Source organism: Rhinopithecus bieti, unplaced genomic scaffold, assembly GCF_001698545.2.
Source record: "Rhinopithecus bieti isolate Rb0 unplaced genomic scaffold, ASM169854v2 scaffold_24256, whole genome shotgun sequence".
NCBI classification, from domain to species: domain Eukaryota; kingdom Metazoa; phylum Chordata; class Mammalia; order Primates; family Cercopithecidae; genus Rhinopithecus; species Rhinopithecus bieti.
Genome location: NW_016811409.1, coordinates 553,231 through 575,557, shown reverse-complemented (window position 1 = coordinate 575,557; position 22,327 = coordinate 553,231). Strand labels below are relative to the sequence as shown.

The 22,327-nt window shown below is 37.4% G+C and overlaps 1 protein-coding gene across 1 annotated transcript in view; it reads left to right on the top strand.

Moving 5' to 3' along the window:
• The window catches only part of TMPRSS15 (transmembrane serine protease 15), a 142,816-nt gene extending 121,075 nt beyond the window's left edge, over positions 1–21,741 (top strand). Inside the window, exons 21-25 of the mRNA XM_017893781.1 lie at positions 9,071–9,252; positions 11,511–11,544; positions 15,035–15,153; positions 15,474–15,613; positions 20,676–21,741. Coding sequence (XP_017749270.1) covers positions 9,071–9,252; positions 11,511–11,544; positions 15,035–15,153; positions 15,474–15,613; positions 20,676–20,831 — 631 coding nt within the window. The 3' untranslated portion in view covers positions 20,832–21,741. The remainder of the gene's footprint in view (positions 1–9,070; positions 9,253–11,510; positions 11,545–15,034; positions 15,154–15,473; positions 15,614–20,675) is intronic.
• Positions 21,742–22,327: the final 586 nt, after the last annotated feature.

Genomic DNA, 22,327 nt, shown 5'->3' with positions numbered 1-22,327 from the left:
AAAAAAAAAAAAAAAAAAAAAAAACTCAAGATTGCTCCTTTATCAGCCTTAATATAGTCCCACTCTTTGAGAACTTCTTTTATTTTCTCTCAAAATAAGATGCTCCAGGTTAATCTTGTGTGTTTTCTGTCCTAGCCCTGAAGTCAACTTTTCCGTAAGAAACCTTATTTCTATTTAACTAATTGCAGGTATTTCTGTATTTTGGTAAACATGATCTTGTGTGCTTATGGCTACCATTTTTGTGTCCTGTTCCTAAAACTATACAATGAACAAAGCTCTATTACGTACCTATAAATATAAACTCAAAACAATGACTCCAACTCAAATAGAATACTACAGGGCAAATTCTAATCTTGTCTTCTTCTGTATTTTCACATCTTGATTCCAATAATAAAAAACATTGTTCCTATTATCCACAAGTTTTACATCTTGATTCCAATAGTAAAAAACATTGTTCCTGTTATCCACAGGCTATTGATGTATTTGCTGACGTCTGGAAAGCCTGGAACACAAAAAGGAGTTTGAGAATTGCTAACTCACACTACTGCATGAAGCAGACTCATCAACCAGGGTCTCATATTTGATTTCCACTCTTTGTTCCTGCTGACATATAGCAAAAAGCATAAACTTAAGTATACAATGTGATGCATTTTGTAGATGCATGCACCTATTAAACTGACATTCCTCTGAAGATATAAAACATTCCAGTCACCCAAAGAGTTGCTTCATTACCTCTTTCTAGTCGCTCACATCCCAGCTTCCAGAAACAAATATAGAGTCACTTGGGTGGGCGATCATATATAGATTTACAGTCTGGGTCACAGTCATTGAATAGACATCTATTAAAGATGAAATTAGTGATAGGGAGCCTCTTGCCAATATCTCACTCTTTAATTTAGCTTTTCAGAGCAGACCAGAGACATCACAGGGATTGCCTGATTTCTTATTGAAACAATTCCTTAAAATATGTGTTAACACTCCTGAAATAAATAATTTCATATATGAGGTATTTGGGGCATGGTGAGAAATACAGACTACTATTTATACTTTATTTGTTTGTTTGTTTATTTATTTATTTATTTATCGAGACAGAGTTTCACTCTTGTTGCCCAGGCTGGAGTGCAATGGCACCATCTCAGCTCCCTGCAATCTCCACTTCCCAGGTTCAAGCAATTCTCCTGCCTCAGCCTCCAGAGTAGCTGGGATTTCAGGCATGCACCACCACACTTGGCTAATTTTGCATTTTTAGTGGAGATGGGGTTTCTCCATGTTGGTCAGGCTGGTCTTGAAAGCGCAACCTCAGGTGATCTGCCCACCTCAGCCTCCCGAAGTGCTGGGATTGTGAGTCACCATGCCCGGCCTATTTATAATTTATTTAGTACTCCATTTATTAAACAGATATAACTAATAAAACTTTGAAAATCAAGTTTTTAAACAGTTAAGCATTTATAATAAAATAACATTACTTGATTGTTACTGTAATTGCAATTAAAATTTGGACTTTTTTGAATGCCTCATACTCTAAGCAGAACACAGAACATATATTGATTCAATAATGTTTAAATACTTAATTTCTACTACACCTATCCTAAATATACATATTATTAGTTTAATTTTATTTTTCTGTTCATCTACCTAGTCTTATCGCTCTAGGGAGTTAGGCTTGTAATATATAATGTTCTTCAGATTGCAGAAATACTATAATATCATTTTAAGATTATGGTAATATTTGCAGATAAGAAAGAGGAAGAGCGGTCAGAGGCAGTGGCTTAGGCCTGTAATCCTAGTACTTTGGGAGGCCGAGGCGGGCCTGAGCTCAGGAGTTTGAGACTAGCCTGGGCAACCACCATGAAACACCATCTATACTAAAATACAAAAGAAATTAGCCAGGTGTGGCAGCGTGCGCCTGTAGTCCCAGCTACTCGGGAGGCTGAGGCAGGAGAATTGCTTGAACACGGGAGGCGGAGGTTGTGGTGAGCCGAGATCGCACCACTGCCCTCCAGCCTGAGCAACAGAACAACACAACACTCCGTCTCTACCAAAACAAAAAAAAAAAAACCAACAGGAAGAGCATTTTCTCAGAACAATAGAGACCTCTCTTTCAGATGTTATTTGTGTTAATGTATGGGGTACAAGTGGAATTTAGTTACATGGGTGGACTGCATCATGATGCAGTCAGGGCTTTTAGGGTATACATCACCTGAATAACATACACTCTACCCATTAATTTCTTAATATCCACCCCCCTCCCACAGCACCATCCTTCTAACTCTCTCTGATCTATCATTCCACACTTTATGTCCACTATACATTATTTGGCTCCCACCGTAAGTGGGAATATTTGAAAGTTGTTTCACTTAAGATAATGGCCTCCAGTTCCATCCATGTTGCTGCAAAAGACATGATTTTATTCTTTCTCCTGGCTGAATAGTATTTCATTGTGTATATATACTACATTTCGTTATCCAGTCATCTGTTGATGAACACCTGTGTTGATTCAGTGTCTTTTCTATTGTGAATAGTGCTGTCATAAACACACAAATGCAGGTATCTTTTTGATATACTGACTTCCTTTGGGTAGAGTCCTAGCAGTGGGATTACTAGATCAAATGGAAGTTCTATTGTTAGTTCTTTGAGAAATTGTCATAGACAGTAGAGATTTCAAGGGTAGGTTAGTAATATTGACCTCTGATTAGAGCTTAGGTCTTGGATCTTTTTCCAAAATATTTCAAGTTTGGGTGCTAGTCATCTTCCTAAAAGTTAATATTATCTTACTGGACCACTAAGACTTATTAGATTTAGGTCTTTATTAGAAGTTTTATCAACTTCCAATCTTGTGTTTCCCTGTAAAATTATGTTTCCTGTAGGTCTCTCTTGTCCCATATCATGCAATCCATTTCCTTGACACCATTCTATTAGCACTATTTTAATAACATATGTCTATTCGTCAGGTATCTCATTATAATTATTGGTGCACTCAGAAATTTTATTTCCTAAAAGTTTCTATCATATCTCTGAAGTTACCTCTACTTTGATAATTAATTCATCATCTTGGATCACATTGTTGAGCCCCCTTTTTCTTAGCTATTTTGCATAGCTTGTTACACTAATAAGGAATATTTTAATATATAGAGTTTGAGACTCTAAATATTAAAAAAGGAAAAAGAGCTGGGTGGGGCAGGGAAAGACTGAGGAAGAACAGAGAGTGAAATGATGTGGATTGATATGCAACTCTGCCTCTTTACCTGGCGGTTATGAGGAACCACTGGTAATATTCACTCCTTCCTGCTCTTGGATTGCTTACTGTTTTTTACATATCCATTCGATCAGATGACATGTGCTGAGCACTTATCCTGTGCTAAGTATTTTTCTAAGTTGAGGGATGATAGTGTTATACAGACCAACAAAATCTTTGCTCTGATAAGGTTTATATGACAGGTTAAGGCTGAAAACATTTAAATAAATACTTTAGCCATGATACATGCAGTAAAGAAAAGTAGTATGAACAGAAAGTATGATAAGAGCAAGAAGGTTGTTTTCGATACAGTGATTGGAGAAAGCTTCGCAGATCAATTGAAAATGGAAGGAAAATCTAAAGAAATGAAGGAGAATGTTACACAAATTTCTTGGAAGGTAACAGCAAACTGTGATGCTCTGGGGTAGACATGAAGTAGACTTATTCCAGACACCTCAAGAAGCCCTGTTGCTGTTGTCCAGAAAGGGATTGGCAGAGTGGCAGTGATGAGGCTGGAACTATGGATCGAGCCCTGGAGAGGTCTCAGGAGGCTATGGTAAATAGGACGAGGGACCATTTGGAGGACCAAAGAGTGACATTAGCTAATCAGGCTAATGCGTGAAGATGGGACTGCTGGGAGGAGCAAAGGTGAAATCAGGGAGACCAGTCAGGACCATAGCTGACGAAGCTGAGGAAGTGGCTGGATCTCATTAGTAAGTTCTGATGGTTAGGGTCATCTGCATTTATTAATGATCACATATATGGAGTAAGGAAGTAAGGAAAAGAGAATGGAGTGTTGACATCATTTACTGAGATGAGGAAAACAGAAAGAAACCAGATTGGATAAAGAGTAAGAGTTCCGAGTTTTATATAGCAAGCTTGGGGCTGCCTGTTAGACATCCAAGTTGGTATCAGTCAATGATGTCAGCCTATGGACATACAAATCTAGATTGTATGGAAGAAGTCAAGAATTAAAATACAAATTTAGAAGTTGTCAGTATATTGTCGGTATTTGAAATAATGACCTGAATGAGATTATAGGAGGCCACTGTAGATATAAAAGAGAAGGCCAAAGGCAGACCCCTGGGATATTCTAAAATTTAGAGTTTAAGAGGAAGAAAAAAGACCCGGGAGAAAAAAGAAAGACTGAGGAAGAACAGAGAGTGAAATTAAAGGAAAATCACAAGCTCATGGTGAATCCTGGAAGTCAAGTGAAGAAAAGAGTTCAAAGAAAATCCCTTATGTTTCAGGAAGTAAAATTATGCTCAGGAGTGTTTGGCCTATTTCTTGTTTCCTGTACTTACTTCTGTTTCTTACACTTACACAAATAACCATATACCCATATTTTTAGAACAGATTTCTACTTAAAATTAAATAAAAATATTCACATATATAAAACTCTTTTCCTTGCTCATGAAAAGGAAGAAAATTAAACATATCCTTATTGTCTACCCTCCTTTTACAATAAAACTACCTTTCACACCTGTTAACTTTTCTCTTTTGAGTTTCATTGCAGACACATGGCCCTTCATAAACAACTCATTTCTTTTAACTAGGGTAATTATAATGATCATTACGTGAGAGTCACCTTGCTAAAACTTGGCCAGTGTTATTTCATTTAATCTGGCTTCTTTGTCCTTTCAGAATTGTCCGATGTTCTTGAAAACTTTCTTGTTCTCTGGCAACAACACTATGTATCAGAAGCATTCTAATGTTCAGTTGCCTCAAATATTAGAATTGGCTAGCCATCTAGGAATCCTTGTTATATTCAGAGGAGAATAAAAATAGAGACCAAAAAATGCTGTGCTGGGTGTAAACAGCAGTGTTGGCATGGTGCAAATTTGTCGAGGTTGCTGTTTTGCCACCTTTAGTAATAGTAAAACAGGAAAAAGATTTTAATTTACAGTTTTGGATTCCCATTGATTTTCTTTTCCTTTCAGCCTATTGTGATGCTCTATCATAGTTGTCTTACCATATTAGCTTTCTACTGCATTGAAATTCCCACTTACAAACGGACATCCTGATGCCTAGAGTGGTGAAGTTATTTTCACATCAGCACATAGCCACATACATCTGGGACACCACTGGTTCATCTTATCTGGTGCTGCTTCTGCGTCGCAGGAAATGGGAAAAAAGCATCTTTTTTCAAAGAAGCATCTTTGGGGTTACAGAGACCACGAGTTTATGTGTGTATGTTCTTCTGCCCTCTCCAACCTTCCGTGCTTCTCTTTCTCTTGCTACTGAGATAAATATCTTGCTTGTGCAGGACAGATGGTGAAATGCAGCAAAAATTCAGCCAACTTCTTAACTTCTTTTTTTTTTTTTTTGGACAGAGTTTTGCTCTTGTCACCCAGGCTGGAGTGCAATGGCACAATCTCGGCTCCCTGGAACCTCTGCCTCTAGAATTCAAGCGATTCTCCCGCCCCAACCTCCTGAGTAGGTGGGATTTCAGGCATGCACCACCACGCATGGCTAATTTTTGTATTTTTAATAGAGACGGGGTTTCACTATGTTGGCCAGGCCAGTCTCGAACTCCCGACCTCAGGTGATCCACTTGCCTCTGCCTTCCAAAGTAAATTCGGCCAACTTCTGTCTAAAGATGCCCTATCTTTGCCGTCTTTATCCTCTACTGGATTGGGGATTTCCGGTTCAAGGTGGTTCTCACCTTCTCCTGTGCCCATCTATCTTCTGTCCTACAGCTCTTCCTTCCTTCACTCGAAAGGAGATGCTTTGAGACCAAATTTTAAAACATAAAAGTCCCATCTCTTCATCTAAACTGATTTTTCTGAAGGCTGCCTTCTGCTACCCCTCATATTTGGGTATATAAAAAAGAAAATGATTTTTCTGAAGGCTGTCTTCCACCACCCCTCAGATTTGGGTATATAAAAAAGCTAGGAAGTTTTCTGCATTGCTCAATATCCCACCAGTGATTATAAAGTACAGATTGTTGAGTGCCACCCCAACTTTCCAAATTAGAGTTTCTGGAAATGGAAACTAGAAATCTAAAGTTTTAGAAACTTCCTCAAGTGGCTCATAGAACTTAGGAACTATTGGCTGTAAGTTCAGTATTCTCTAGTCATTTTCCACCAAGGAAAAACTCTAAAATTACTGCCAGATGGAGTAGGACTAGTGGTGCTTGTGCTAGTGTTGGTTTTGTGGTGGGGAAGTTAAGTGCATGACAGAAAGGTTCGTGGAGCAACCTTTCTCTTTGAGAGAAAGATGTAAATGATACACGGTAGCGGAATTTTTCCTATCCATGGTGCTGCTCATAGATACTGAAGTAACAAAAACATGAAAGGGAGGCTATTTTCTATGTGGCACAATAAAACATTTTGGAAATTATCAAGAATGTGCCAGATTAATATTGTTGTAAATTGTATTAAATTAGATGAGTAGCTTGAAGCGTGTATGTTTAATCTGCACAGTTCCTGGTTCATGTATTGGTTTTCTACTCAAGTTCTTAAAATAATGAAAGGAAATGTTGATTACTAAACTGTGTTACCTAAAAGCTGTCTCATATCAGTAATTATGTTGGTTAGTTCTCAGAGTACAGCATTTACAAAAGATAAGAATTTGGGAGTTTAGATGCTCTCTCTCTGAAATACCTTAATTTAACATTTATTTAAATCGATAGCAAATAAACTGCATATACCTCTCTGAACTTCTATATGAAAAATTCTGAAGATAAAAGACGTAGAAAACATCTGAAGAGACAATCTTATAATTTTGAATAATGACATGTACTCTGTTAACTCCGACTTATATATAATGATCTCATACACTGTGAGAAAATATTAATAGTTATTTCATTAATATAGCTAATATTTATATAGATAATTTATATACATGCACTATAAATTATAACTATTAATACATTGGTTATATGAATATAACAGAAAATATGATGTATAAATAAATTTAGTAAAATGCCAAATAGGAAACATATGGTAGAGTAATTGTAAGATTAATTTTTTGTAAATATTGAGTAAATGTGTGAAGTAAATGTTGAGTAAAAAAAAATCCTATAATTTTTAAAATAACTACTTGTTACCTGTCAGTCTTAACAGGCAGGCTACTCAAGTGAAAACTGACCAGTTGAGACTTAGGGAATATACTGAACATGTGATAGAGAAAGAAGTTCAGAAATAGAACACCGGGGAAGAAATTTGGCTCTGTTCACTCTCCCTACACAGGCTAGGGTAGACATGGGAATCCCAGAGTACAGTGGAAGTGGGGTGCGGTCAGTATGTCTGAAATTATCAAGATGCCAAGCGTGGCTGAAGTACAGATTCCTCTGACCTGGAGAAGAGAAAGCAAGAAGACCTCTTGTCAAGACTCTACAGCACCCTAATGACCTCCTGGCCCTGTCTCTAAGCCACTTAAGGAGCTGCTACCAACTACGAGGAGCAGAGACAACTTCCCCTACCTGGGCCCAGGGAAACCAACAGCAGAGCTTCTCTCTCCCTCTTGCCCACCACATCTCCAGTCCTTCCTTCTAGTGCTCAATCCCTCCCACAGCACCCCACTCAGAGCTGTATGAGGCACCCCAGTCTCTGGTGTAAGTGCAGGCTCTAAAGTCAGACAGCTCCAATTAAAGTCACCTCCTACCATTTAGATAATCAGCGCCTAGTTTGTTCTGATTGTAAAATTCTGATAAGGATTCAATGAAGAGGTACAAAAGTTCTTGGTATTGCACTTGGCAGAAAGTAGCATTTTGTTGCTCCAGAGCACGCAGGTATATTTCTGCAAGTTTTAATGCAATGTAGTTGTCAGCGGACGCTTACTGAATGCTCTGACACTCATTGACTTTACTGATGACTGCTACCTGACCAAACATAATAATTTGGTAAATAAAACAAAGTGATAGATAGATGTAAGTAACTTCATGCCCTTTATACATCTGTAAGTGACTTGGACTTTAATATTTAAATACCACATTAAACGAGGCATTTGTGACTGTTAAGAATTGAATCAATAGCTCTGCCTAGGATTGCAATCATTGAATTTTACCTTCATTGTGAATATGGCTTAACTGGCTTAGTTCCAGCTGATAATTCCTTTGTGTGAAGAAATCGCAGGCCAATAGCACATTTAAAAGTCCTTGCACATTTTCAAATTATAATACAGTACCCAACTTAATCTGTTCTACAACACAAGTGTTATCCTTTACCAATTATTATAGATGGCCAGCATTGTATATGGAGATTATTCAAGTTTATATGTTAGATTATAAAAACCATAATAAGACATACTGTTTACCTTAACTATATGTGAATTTAATGACTCTCTATATGGGAAAATGCATCTGAACTTCCTTCCATTATACTACAGTTGCTACAGTTGTCTGAAAAAGCCCTGAACAGGGACATAATTGCCACAGTGAAATGTGACCTAAGGCAGAGTTTCTCCAACCTATGTATTACATATATTAGCACGAATTTGGAGATTTAATTTGAAAAGTATTTTTTAAATTGTCTGGTGGTCTATTCCAGACCCATTACATTAGAACTGGGGGAGGAGGGGAGGTAGGTGTCAGCATTATTTAAAAGCATCCAGGAGATTGGAATGTACAACCATAGTTGAGAAACACAATCTAAAACTAGAGCTCAGCATATGACTTAAGAGAAGTGAAAGAAAGAGATTAGCACTAATTAGGACTTTCTTTATGTTATCAGAAAATAAAGATTTAAGAATTATTTTAAAGGATGATTCTTCAGAGAAATTGAAGAACATTTTAGGATATAAAAATATTCTGAAATGTCTATGATGAAGATCTTCTAGAAAGTAACTGCTTTGAATGGAGAATGTTTCATATTTCTTCATTACAATTTTCAGGAGAAATTTAGAGCCATCCAAGTGGACAGCAATCCTAGGCCTGCATATGACATCAAATCTGAACTCTCCTCAAACAGTGTCTCGATTGATAGATCAAATTGTCATAAACCCTCATTACAATAGGAGAAGAAAGGACAACGACATTGCCATGATGCATCTGGAATTTAAAGTGAATTTCACAGGTAAAAAAAAGAAATCACTCTTAGTCATCTTATCTGCCAAAATTAATTCAAAATTAGATTTGAAATATTATCAATGTCAATGCGTTAATTCATAAAAGTTAGATAATTTGTTACATAAATCATTAGAACTTAAATGGGATTAGGGAGTAGAGAGAAATATATTACATTTCTTTCATCAGGATGTTTAAATCCAACTTTCTGGAAAGAAGCAGTAGAATAAAACTCTCTGAGCCCTGTATAACAGTAAACTCAAAGGAGAAGCTCAGATAAATAGTTGCTGTTATTATGCACGCCCTCTCTATTTTTCATGTAAAAGAAAGGCAGTTTCACCCACCAAAAAGGCCAGAGTAAGACAAACTGAGAGAGGAACATATGTTCTGTGGGGAAAGCGAATAAGAATTAAGTTATTCATAGGATGAAGTTTGGTTTTTTGTTTTGTTTTGTTTTGTGAGACGGAGTCTGGTTCTGTTGCCCAGGTTGGAGTGCAGTGGCATGATCTTGGCTCAGTGCAACCTCTGACTCCCGGGTTCAAGAGATTCTCCTGTCTCAGCCTCCCAAGTAGATGGGACTACAGGTGCATGCCATGATGCCCAGCTAATTTTTTTTCTTGTATTTTTAGTAGAGATGGGGTTTCACCATGTTGGCCAGGATGATCTCGATCTCTTGACCTCGTGATCCACCCCCCTTGGCCTCCCAAAGTCCTGGGATTACAGGCGTGAGCCACCGCGCCCGGCCTTCATAGGATGAAGTTTTTTTTTTTTTTTTTTTTTTTTTTTTTTTTTGAGGCGGAGTCTCGCTCTGTCGCCCAGGCTGGAGTGCAGTGGCGTGATCTCCGGTCACTGCAAGCTCCGCCTCCCGGGTTCCCGCCATTCTCCTGCCTCAGCCTCCAGAGTAGCTGGGACCACAGGCGCCGCCACCACGCCTGGCTAATTATTTTGTATTTTTAGTAGAGACGGGGTTTCACCATGTTAGCCAGGATGGTCTCGATCTCCTGACCTTGTGATCCGGCCGCCTCGGCCTCCCAAAGTGCTGGGATTACAGGCGTGGGCAGGATGAAGTTTTTAATGGAGATTCGGTAATATTATCTGAGTGGCAAATGAAGGACTTCCTCCAAATGCTTGGAAAATGTGCAAGAAATCCCTTGATAAAGTGAACTTTATCATGAAGGGCTCTGCTCCATTCAGACTTTTATTCCTAAGTCTTTTTCAGTGCCTGGTTAGGAGAAAGTGCTGCCATTTCGGTGTTTTCATTGGGGTTTTATCTATACATGCGTTATAGCACTTATCGAAAGCAGACTATTGCTACGGTTAGTTGTCTATCCCTGTCCTTAAGGATAAGCACTGTCTTATTCATTTTTGTGTCTGCCCTAAGTCTTACAGGCAGTGGGTGCTTAAGAGTGCCAGTTGGTTTGTAAATTGATGCAAGAAGGGCTTTAAAAGTCGGTGACCAATGTCAATGCTTCCATAATTGCCCTGTAAAACAATCTCCTAAAAGCTTTTTTAACATGGTGATAATTGGGGAAAATAAAAAGCCTCAGAACATTTGCCCAAGTTTCTATTAATTGATGCTGAAAATCATCCTTACCATAATTTTCAGAGAACTGGCACCACTCTCTATTGAGCACCATAATTTTATTTAAAAATAAAATATAAATGATTACCTCCAGAACTAAGACATTTTTTACACTATAAAAGAGTAATGAGGGCCCAGGCGTGGTGGCTCGCGCCTGTAATCCCAGCACTTGGGAGGCCAAGACAGGCGGATCACGAGGCAGGAGATCAAGACCATCCTGACTAACACAGTGAAATCCTTTCTCTACTAAAAACACAAAAAACTAGCCAGGCGTGGTGGCGGCGCCTGTGGTCCCAGCTACTCGGGAGGCTGAGGCAGGAGAATGGCGGGAACCTGGGAGGTGAAGCTTGCAGTGAGCCGAGATCCGGCCACTGCACTCCAGCCTGGGCAACAGAGCGAGACTCCATCTCAAAAAAAAAAAAAAAAAGAGTAATAAGGAGACTTGTAAAAGACCCTAAAAGGCCACCAGTGGTAGCTAATCTATTGTCAAAGTAAGTGCTCCTCTGAAATGCCTATTTCCCCTAAGACCGATGTCTAAAATTTGTACAGGTAGGATAAAACAGAAGTACATGTTTTTTAGATTAAATGTTGAAAATTATTGATTTTTAAAACTTGTTAGAAATGCTTGTAAATCTGTTCTTTCTTTTTCTTTGTTTGGTCGTTTTGCTATTTGCTTGTTTTTCCAGATTACATACAACCTATTTGTTTACNAAAAAAAAAAAAAAAAAAAAAACCTTAAAAACAGGCTTTATAATGTGAATACTTTCAACATCTTTGCAAATCTTATATCACAATTTTTCAGTATCTCCTAAAAGTACTGTCAAGCATGTACGTGTATATTTAGAGTTGTATATGTGTAGAATTTTCAAAGGAATACTTGTAGAGTTTGTATATTTGTAGAGTTTTGTTTGTTTGTTTGTTTGTTTTTGAGACAGAGTCACGCAGTGTAGCCCAGGCTGGAGTGCAGTGGGGCGATCTCGGCTCACTGCATGCTCCGCCTCCCGGGATCACGCCATTCTCCTGCCTCAGCCTCGGGTATAGCTGGGACTACAGGCGCCCATCACCACACCCGGCTAATTTTTTTTTTTTTTTTTTTTTTTTTTTTTTTTTTTAATAGAGACGGGGTTTCACTGTGTTAGCCAGGATCGTGTCCATCTCCTGACCTCGTGATCCACCCGCCTCGGCCTCCCAAAGTGCTGGGATTATAGTCCTGAGCCACCGCGCCTGGCCTATATATTTGTAGAGTTTTTAAAAATTTCTTCAGATTGCATAGAGGATATTATAAAACTATATTCTTTTGAGGGGAATTCAAGTGTCCCCAAACTCAATATCTAGTTTTAGTATTATAAACAGTCTGATAAAGTTTAAAAAAAAAACTCATTAAAATGAATGTAAACTGGGGTTACAAAAACTTTTTTTGTAAATCACATGATAAAGTCTCATCACAATCCAAATTATTACTTGTCACATTTTCCAAACTAATAAAGCTGTCTTTATTTATAATGTGAAGGCCTCACACTCACATTTTCTTAAAATGAGAATGGAATCTCTTCTAACTTGGACATGCTAATTCTGCTTACTGACAAGAAGACTCAGATTGGACATGAATCTTACATTGTATCCATCAGTTGATATACCATTCACCCCCAGCATTAACTGCATGTTTTCCAAACACAGAAATCCATTCTCAGCAAACTCTCGCAAGAACAGAAAACCAAACACCGCATGTTCTCACTCATAGGTGGGAACTGAACAATGAGATCACTTGGACTCCTGAGGGGGAACATCACACACTGGGGCCTATTATGGGGAGGGGGGAGAGGGGAGGGATTGCATTGGGAGTTATACCTGATCTAAATGATGAGTTGATGGGTGCTGACGAGTTGATGGGTGCAGCACACCAACATGGCACAAGTATACATATGTAACAAACCTGCACGTTATGCACATGTACCCTAGAACTTAAAGTATAATAATAATAAAATAAATAAATAAATAAATAAAAATAATCATACTTTTTTTTGAAAAGTATTCTCGTACTTCATATCCTCTAAATGTAACCACAAGGCTCATTGGCTGTGGAATTTCTAATAGGAGTGCCCTATCTGGGACAGAGTTTTAACCACTCATAAATAATAAAGCATCAGAAAAGGTACTATAGTCTGATAAAAGGACCTGACCCCTGCAGTCACAACAAATTAGAGCCATGATGTTTAAAAGTCCTAAATGTATTTAAGATGAAAATGCAGAAAATCTTGTGAAAAGGTAGAGGGTCTCAGAATCAAAGTACTCACATTTAAAATGTCCTTACCTATTATAAGAGAAAGCACAAAGTTCTAAGTCAAATGCTCTTCTGATAATTCTTGCAAAAGTTCTTCACAGCAATGACACTGTGTTGCTGAAAAGGCCTCATGTCTGCTGTCCATCAAGTATACTGACGTCAAAGACTATATATTCATATATTTCTCCTTCTTGAAAAATATTATGATTTATTAAACTTGAAATTTTAATGGTAAAAATGATTCCCAGATAGATATTCTCTCTTTTAGACTTCAAGCTAAAAGACATTTTATGACCACAATGTAGGCTCTTCAAAACCAAATTAACCAATAACAAAATTTGAAACTCTTTATTTCATAGGAAATTTTTTTGTTTGTTTTTTGGATTTTTTAAGCTGAGTAAATGTGGCTTACGTTTACTTATTGTTAATAAAGATACATGTCTGATTGACTTAAGAAAGTCTCTAAGAGTGGTATGGAGCCAGGAAATAAACTGTATCTGAGATCAATTTCATTTAGGCATAAACAGCTAGATCATGTTTAAATCTTTCTTGAGTGATGGTAACTTTCACATATTTTATGAACTTTGCTTTATGATTTCTGTCTACTTAATTTCATAACATTTCAGTTTTCTGGCTGGGCGTGATGGCTCATGCCTGTAAGCCCAGCACTTTGGGATGCCGAGGCGGGTGGATCACCTGAGGTCAGGAGTTCGAGACCAGCCTGGCCAACATGGTGAAACCCCGTCTCTACTTAAAATACAAAAAAAAAAATTAGCCAGGCGTGGTGGTACGCACCTGTAATCCCAGCTACTCGGGAGGCTGAGGCAGGAGAATCACTTGAACCCAGGAGGCAGAGGTTGCAGTGAGCCGAGATTGTGCCATTGCACTCCAGCCTGGGGGACAAGAGCGAGGCTTCATCTCAAAAAAAAGACAAGAAAAATCCCAGTTTTCAATCTTTTGAGCATATTATATTAACTAATTAGCTAGGAAAACCATGAACATATTGTTCACTATGAAGAAATGAGGTGATATTAGTTGGTTAAATCAAGGCAATCAATAAACAGACACTGCTCAAATGTTCCTTTATGAAACAGTTTTATCATCTACCAAACAAATTTTAACCTTCATTGACAAGCAGCAGAAGTGGCCTTGGTTTTTATTACAAAATTAAAGTCTGTCAAGTCATCCTTGATCCTCATAGAATGGATAACAGTGAGATGCCAAATTTTCTCCTCCATTTTAATCTCCCCAATTCATTTTCTTAACTTATAGTCCATTGTCACACTTGAAAAGTTATCTAATAATGCTTACTCCATGTTCACTGCCATGCTGGTACCTTGAAATTGGTCATTGTGGAAGTGTTTACACCAGTAAAATGAGAAGAAGACCTATGGGGCTTTCATTTTTCTGGAGATACAATTGATATGCATTTACCAACGCACTACTGAGTCATATGTATCTGTTTTGCATCTAAATTACACACACACACGCACATGTGCACAAACACTCTTCTTTTGCGTCCTTCATTTAGTGCATGAATTAAATTTAGCTGGAAATGAGGTCACATAAATTTTTGCAGCATCAATGGCTGTCAAATGTACTAACTTCTCTTCAACATTCTGCCTCTCTTGAGGAACCAAATAGAAATGCTAATTATTAGAAAGTGCTTATCATCTACCTTTTCTGAGGCACTAGACACCTGCTTGTTTCATATCTCTCTTGGGATTAGTGTTTCAGCAAACAGAGATTCGTACTTCTAGTGGATGAATCACTTTGTAAAAAGCAGGCAAGTACACTCTGCTTTATTTTGTTTTAAATGCCTCCTTTCTCTTCACCCGGGTGTGGATGACAAGCTGATTGCCCCTAGACCAGGGCATAGTTCATCTGAGCTTTGTCCTCTGCTCAATGTGCACCTGCTCACTCACACAGCACCACAAAGAAGCTGAATGCTATTATACGGAAGCGAGCACCTCCTCAGGTGCCAAATGAAAAGCACTTCTGGATTTCTGAGCTGTTGCTAATTTCCCTGAATGAAACAGTTGGTGTTGGTGAGCGTTTTCCCCCATGAGCAATCCTGTACCTGTTTGAAATCACTGAAGATGCCCAAAGACCATCTAGTCTAATCCGTCGCTCCTACTAACCCTTCGGTAAGAAAGAAGAGCTTTCCTGTTATCCATTTGGCAAAATCCACAGATGGGCTTTATTATGTGCTTTAGTGTGCAAGGTTTAGCATTTAGTTCCATTATATATACACACAGTACTCGATAATGAGAGTGAAATGTTGGAATAAATAAGACTGATGGTGGTTCATTCAAGGATGCATGTTGATCACTTCTGACTGACTGGCTGCATTCTCCATTTTGAGCAGGTAGTACTGCAAACATACTGCAAGAAGCTGATGTTCCTCTTCTATCAAACGAGAAATGCCAACAGCAGATGCCAGAATATAACATTACTGAAAATATGATATGTGCAGGCTATGAAGAAGGAGGAATAGATTCTTGTCAGGTAAAGATGTAAAACTCCTCACTGTACATTTTCAGAAAGCACTGGTGTTATAGTTCTTTCATTGCTTAACAATAATTTGGGAGTAAAGAAATAATCAAGGTTCTTTTATTTCTCTTCTTTTACAAAACTGTTACTTTTTGCCTATTTGCATAATCCTGTTGGGTACACCTGAGCATTGGAAACAAAAATAATTTTTTAAGAAAATAGGTTACAAATCAGATGTCTTTGGAGACTAGACATAATACTTGAATGTGTGAGGCAGCCAGCTAAAATGAGCGGTGGACCTGGGTTGAGCCAGAAAGTATGTACCTTATCTAAAAGCATATCTTTTCAAATTTCCAATTATTTTAAACCCCCTGCAAACTTAAAACAAATAAGCAAAAACAGGGCCTGAGGGCTGGTTTAGTCTATGGGCCTCTAAATTTCAACCCTGAGTTTAGAATATCATCCAGGAGTGCAGTAACCTGAAGTAATTTCTTGATGAAAATCTGCATAGCCTAGTTACTCAGTTTACAGCTAACAAAAGGGGAAATAAATAACTTAATAGACTGGCATAACCCTGGCTCTGGTTTTGATATTATTGTTTACACTTTATATTAGAAATGTAGTAATTTGACCTTGCTGTAGTGCTAATGTCAATATTGCAATAAATTTGAAGTGTCAATAGCTCTTGACCTGTGTGACCATTAGAAAAAAAAATCTTACCCACATACTACCTTCACTGAAACATCTTGCCACCTAAAAATAATGTTCCTGTCTATTAGCTCCATGAAACCCAAGTACACACAATAAATAAAAAGGGAAGCTCTGCTAGATTTTAGAATTGTAATTAATTTTTAGGTACAGCATGGGGTAGTCATGAAGAGCATGGATTCTACGTTCAGACTATTCTTGTTTGATCCTGGCCGTAACACTTATTGGTGAGACTTTGGGCAAGTCACTAAGGGTTTATGGAGAGGTTTAAATGAGATAATCCATGTAAGGCATCAAGCAATTACTCAAAAATGTTAACCGTTTTTATTATGAAACTTAGCAAATAAATCTTCTGGCATATTTTCTATATTTGAAAATTAATAACATATCAATGCGTTAATGTCTGCTGGATTAGATTAAACCTGCTAGCATTACCAACCAAATGAGTACTTTCTAAATGAAGAAATAGCAGTTTATGTCATGGGAAAATGGTTTCACCGTGTTAAAGTGTAGCAAGTTATTTTATATATTAACACATATATGTCATACTAGCAACACATGACAAGCCATATAAATTGATGCTTATTCAGATCATCTGTGTCTAAGTCCTCTCATTAAATCAATGTCTTCAGGTGTGTTAAATTTCCAGCTTCGTTTTACATTTATTCTGCTTTGATAAATACTTGCAAATTCAAGACAAATAAGATGGCTTTTTTCTTGTTTAAAATTTGTCTCCGGGTCTTATACTTCTTTTTTGAAATGAAAAGTGTGCTAAAGGTAAGATATATTGCCACTTAGAAGGAGATCTATAGAATTCTTGTGCAGGAGGGAAATCATCTGGACAACTTCAATTACAGCTAATGGGGATTGTGTGGCAGACACCTCATGCACTAGGCAGAAAATATGACAGCTGATGCTATTGATTTTAGGGTTACATTAAGTCATTAACTCATGCCAGGTCTCTGAAATCTTATAGTTAGCTCGGATTCTACACAGTCTAAGCATGTTATTCATTGGCAAGTAAGAAATGTCCTACGTAAGGTAATACCTTGTATAATAAAATGTTATCATAATTGAGTAATTAATATGCTAGATTGTCATATGATTTTCTTTGTTCAACTTTAATACTATGTTTTATAACAGGATTAACTGACTAAACAAAAATGCATTCTTTAAAATTGTGAACACGTTATTACTGTTCAAATACATTATTTGAATAAGTTCTTCGAAGCATCATTTTTTAGCCTTACGATGGCAAAGAATGTGCCTTATTAGTCATCCACACCAGGCATATCTTCTGACTTACCAAAGGCTTGCCTTTTAGTGGTAGTAGTTTGGATTTAAAGGCAACATCAATGGCTGGAGAATATCTTCTCTACATAAAATTCAGTGACGGACACTCTACCTGCCATTCCAAGCCATATTCTATAACAATGGCTTTCAATGCGTTGCCTCCAGTCCAGCAGCACCACCTGAGAATCTGCTAGAAATGCAAATTCTCAGGTCCCATCACATATCTGCTGAATCAGAAACTATGAGAGTGGGGACAGCTATGTGTGTTTGTCACATCTTCCAGGAGATTCTGATGCACACTAAAGTATGAGAAGTATTGTTCTGAACAAAGGTGGTCACCAACCCTTGCACTCAGACACTCAAGAAGGTACTCATTTTTTTTACTTATAAATATAGCATCCCACTAGAAACGTAAATTTAAGGTTAATACTTTATGTTCTGTAAATTAATGCATATTTTAAAAAATATTTATGTATTTATGTATTTATTTTTGAGTCAGAGTTTTGCTCTTATTGCCCAGGCTGGAGTGCAGTGGCACGATCTCTGCTCACTGCAACCTCCGCCTGCCAGATTCAAGTGATTCTCCTGCCTCAGCCTCCCGAGTACCTGGGATTACAGGCACCTATCACCACACCTGGCTAATTTTTTCTATTTTTAGTATAGACTGAGTTTCACCATGTTGGCCAGGCTGATCTTGAACTCCTGACCTCAGGTGATCCACCTGTCTCGGCCTCCCAAAGTGCTGAGATCACAAGTGTGAGCCACTGCGCCCGGCCCCATGCATATTTTTGAAGTACTCATTATATCTCCGAGACAGTGCAATAATGAAATATTAATACCTTCACTGAACAAATCAGAAAATTAAGGAAAGTCAATAAACATATAAAAAAAAACTCAACATCACTGATCATTAGAGAAATGCAAATCAAAAGCACGATGAGATACCATCTCATGCCAGTGAGAATGGCTATTATTAAAAAGTCAAGAAACAATAGATGTTGGCAAGGTTGTGAAGAACTAGGAACACTTTTACACTGTTGGTGGGAGTGTAAATTAGTTCAACCATTGTGGAAGACAGTGTGGCGATTCCTCAAGGGTCTAGAACCAGAAATACCATTTGACCCAGCAATCCCATTACTGTGTATATACCCAAGGGAATATAAATCATTGTACTGTAAAGACACATGCACACGTATGTTTACTGCAGCACTATTTACAGTAGCAAAGACTTGGAACCAACCCAAATGCCCATCAATGATAGAATGAATAAAGAAAATGTGGCACAAATACACCATGAGATATTATGCAGTCATAAAAGGGAATGAGATCATGTCCTTTGCAGGGACATGGATGAAGCTGGAAGCCATCATTCTCAGCACACTAACACAGGAACAGAAAACCAAACACTGCATGTTCTCACTCATGAGAGGGAGTTGAATAATGAGAATACATGGACACAGGACAGGGAACAATACACACCAGAGCCTGTTGGGGACTGGGGGGCAAGGGGAAGGAACTTAGAGGGTGGGTCAATAGGTTCAGCAAACCACCATGGAACATGTATACCTATGTAACAAGCCTGCATGTTCTGGACATGTATCCCAGAACTTAAAGTAAAATTTAAAAAAAAGAAAAGAAAAGAAAATTAAGTTAAGGAGAAGTTACATAACTAAACTGATGTGGTGTAGTTAGATGACAGGAAGGAATGGAAACAGACTGAGGCCTCTCAACCAGATACACCACCCAGCCGATAGGCAACAAGTCTGCCGTAGGATCCTTGAGTAACTGCAACTGGCCCAGTATGTTCTGGGTAAGTTAAAACCCTGGTTCTGTCTGGATCCTTTTGTCTATCAAAAAATTAAATTATTTTAGAAGATATGTGAAAAAACAAACGACTCCTTTTAAAAATATCCAAACAGCTGAAGTTGATTTTTAATAATTTCCAAGTCACATAAAATGTATTTTGATCCTTGGATAGATACTGTTCCATAAATATTTCAGAACCTATATTACAGATTAAGGGCTTGGGAGGCAGAACTAGAAATCACAGTCACTGCTTTCAAACAGTTTGAACACATTTGTTACACTAGAATGTTGGTAACCTATGGTCGCCAGTGCAATTTATGTTCCTGTGTATGGAGGGGGAAAAAAGGTGCTTTGATAGACTACAGTTTTTTCTTTAAATACAGGGCCCAAAGATAATAAAGGATCAGACAAAAAGTCTCTTAGGATAATTTCTAGCATCAAGCTGGGATTGAAATATTCTGTTATACCAATGATTTCAAAACACATAAAACTTTAAATGTCTTCATAAATATAAAATGAATTAATTAAAAGATTTGCCCAATTAATACAGGAAAATACTTGTCAATTTCATGTCATTAAAAAATGATATTATATGTTTGTATTATCATTGCATTACACAGGAATCATATGCAAATAAAATCTATGTAATCTATTAGGATCTGCTGTAATTAATATTCATAAAATTAAAGACATTTCTTAGTTTGAAATCTCAGATGAAAACATGAGTAATTATCACTAAAATTATATCACAGACTTCCTTATTTCAGTTGAAATGTTTTCAAATTGGATGGTGTTTGTTGAGCCCCAAAACGATAATGCTGCCCAAGAGAACAAAATCTACTTTATAAGTGAGTTCCTAATTTTTCCGAAGAGTATATTGTGAAATAATTTGTGTTTTCCACAATGTCCTTTGTGACACTTACAGCAGATCTCCTTAAATAAAGTGATTGGATTTTAATAAACATTTGTTTGGGATGCTTTTCATAGTTGTGCTTTAAAGAAATTCTTAGTATCCACCAAAATGCCTAATTAAAGTGGTGAAACTTCTACTAAAAAGCTGCACCATAAAATTTATAAATTATGTCTTAGTTGTTACAGTGTCTCTGCCTCCTTACTGAGGTTCTCATTCCTGACTTAGAGTGAAAGTGAGAATATATACAGATGACTTGCAATTAAATCGTATTTTTAAATTTATTTGGTACAAATAATTTTATAGGTTTAGATCAATTGATGACATATCTACAATTTTGTTTTGCAATTCACTCTTTAGGGGGATTCAGGAGGACCGTTAATGTGCCAAGAAAACAACAGGTGGTTCCTTGCTGGTGTGACCTCATTTGGATACAAGTGTGCCCTGCCTAATCGCCCTGGAGTGTACGCCAGGGTCTCAAGGTTTACCGAATGGATACAAAGTTTTCTACATTAGAACATTTCTTAAACCAAACATGAAAGTCGGATCATTTTCGCATTCTACTCTAGAAAGCATGGAAATTGTTTAGTACAAAAATTTTAATAAGTTACCAAAAGTTTTATTCTTACCTATGCCAATGAAATGCTAGGGGCCAGGGAAACAAAATTTTAAAATAATAAAATTCATCTTAGCAATACAGAGTAACTTTAAAATACCATTAAATACATTTTTTATTTCATTGTGAACAGGTATTTCTTCACAGATCTCAGTTTTTAAAATTCTTAATGATTATTTTTATTATTTACTGTTATTTAAAGGGATGTTATTTTAAAGCATATACCATACACTTAAGAAATTCGAGCAGAATTTAAAAAAGAAATAAAATAAATTGTTTTACCCAAAGTATGTCACTGCTGGAAATAAACTGCCGTAAATTTTCTAGTTCCAGTTTAGCTTGCTATTAGCAGAATCTCAATCATTTCTCTGTCTCTTCTATCAAAATTCATTCTTATTTCAACATATGCATAACCTTAGTATTTTCCCCACTAATAGAAACTATTTATTATAAGCTTATGTCACAGGCCTGGACTAAATTGATTTTACATTCCTCTTAAATAAGTTAATTAAATAAAATATAAATTAACTGATATGGTCATTGTTTATTAGATGAATTTTACCTGGATTATGTATACTGTCTATTTTATGCTAGTATTTTTAAGTCTTAAAAAAATAATCAGACACACCAAAGAAATGCACCTATTACAAATCCTGGTCTTGGTTTATGTGTGTTACAGTGGATAGTTCTAATATGTGAAAAACTTATTTAGACACAGCTGAATCGCCCATGAGAAGGTCAAATATGTGGAATAAATGAATTCGCTTCACTTATTTAATCTCTTGGATCATTTCCAGAATAAGTTCAGACTTCGACTTAGCTCACCACACAGAATCTTTTGATGTATTTGGGGAGAAAAAATTCATAGTTAATACAAAACACATACCCACACACACCCACATTCTTGCATGGGACAATTTAATAGAAAAGAGAGTAGACCCTTTTCACAAGATGGCGCCGAAAGCGAAGAAGGAAGCTCCTGCACCTCCTAAAGCCGAAGCCAAAGAGAAGGCTTTAAAGGCCAAGAAAGCAGTGTTGAAAGGTGTCTACAGCCACAAAAAAAGAAGATCCGCACGTCACCTTCCGGCGGCCCAAGACACTGCGACTCCCAGAGGCCCAGCCCCAAATATCCCCTGGGAAGAGCGCCCCCAGGAGAAACAAGCTTGACCACAATATGCCTAATCATCAGTTTTCCGCTGGAACCACTGAGCTGCCATGAAAAGATAGAGAAGACAACCAAACACACTTTGTGGTTCATTGTGGAATGTTTAAAGCCACCAAGCCACCAATTAAACAGGCTGTGAAGAAGCTCTTATGACATTTGATTGTGGCCCAGGGGTCAACACCCTGAATTGGGCCTGAGGAGAAAAAAGGGCTTATGTTCCGACCGCTCCTG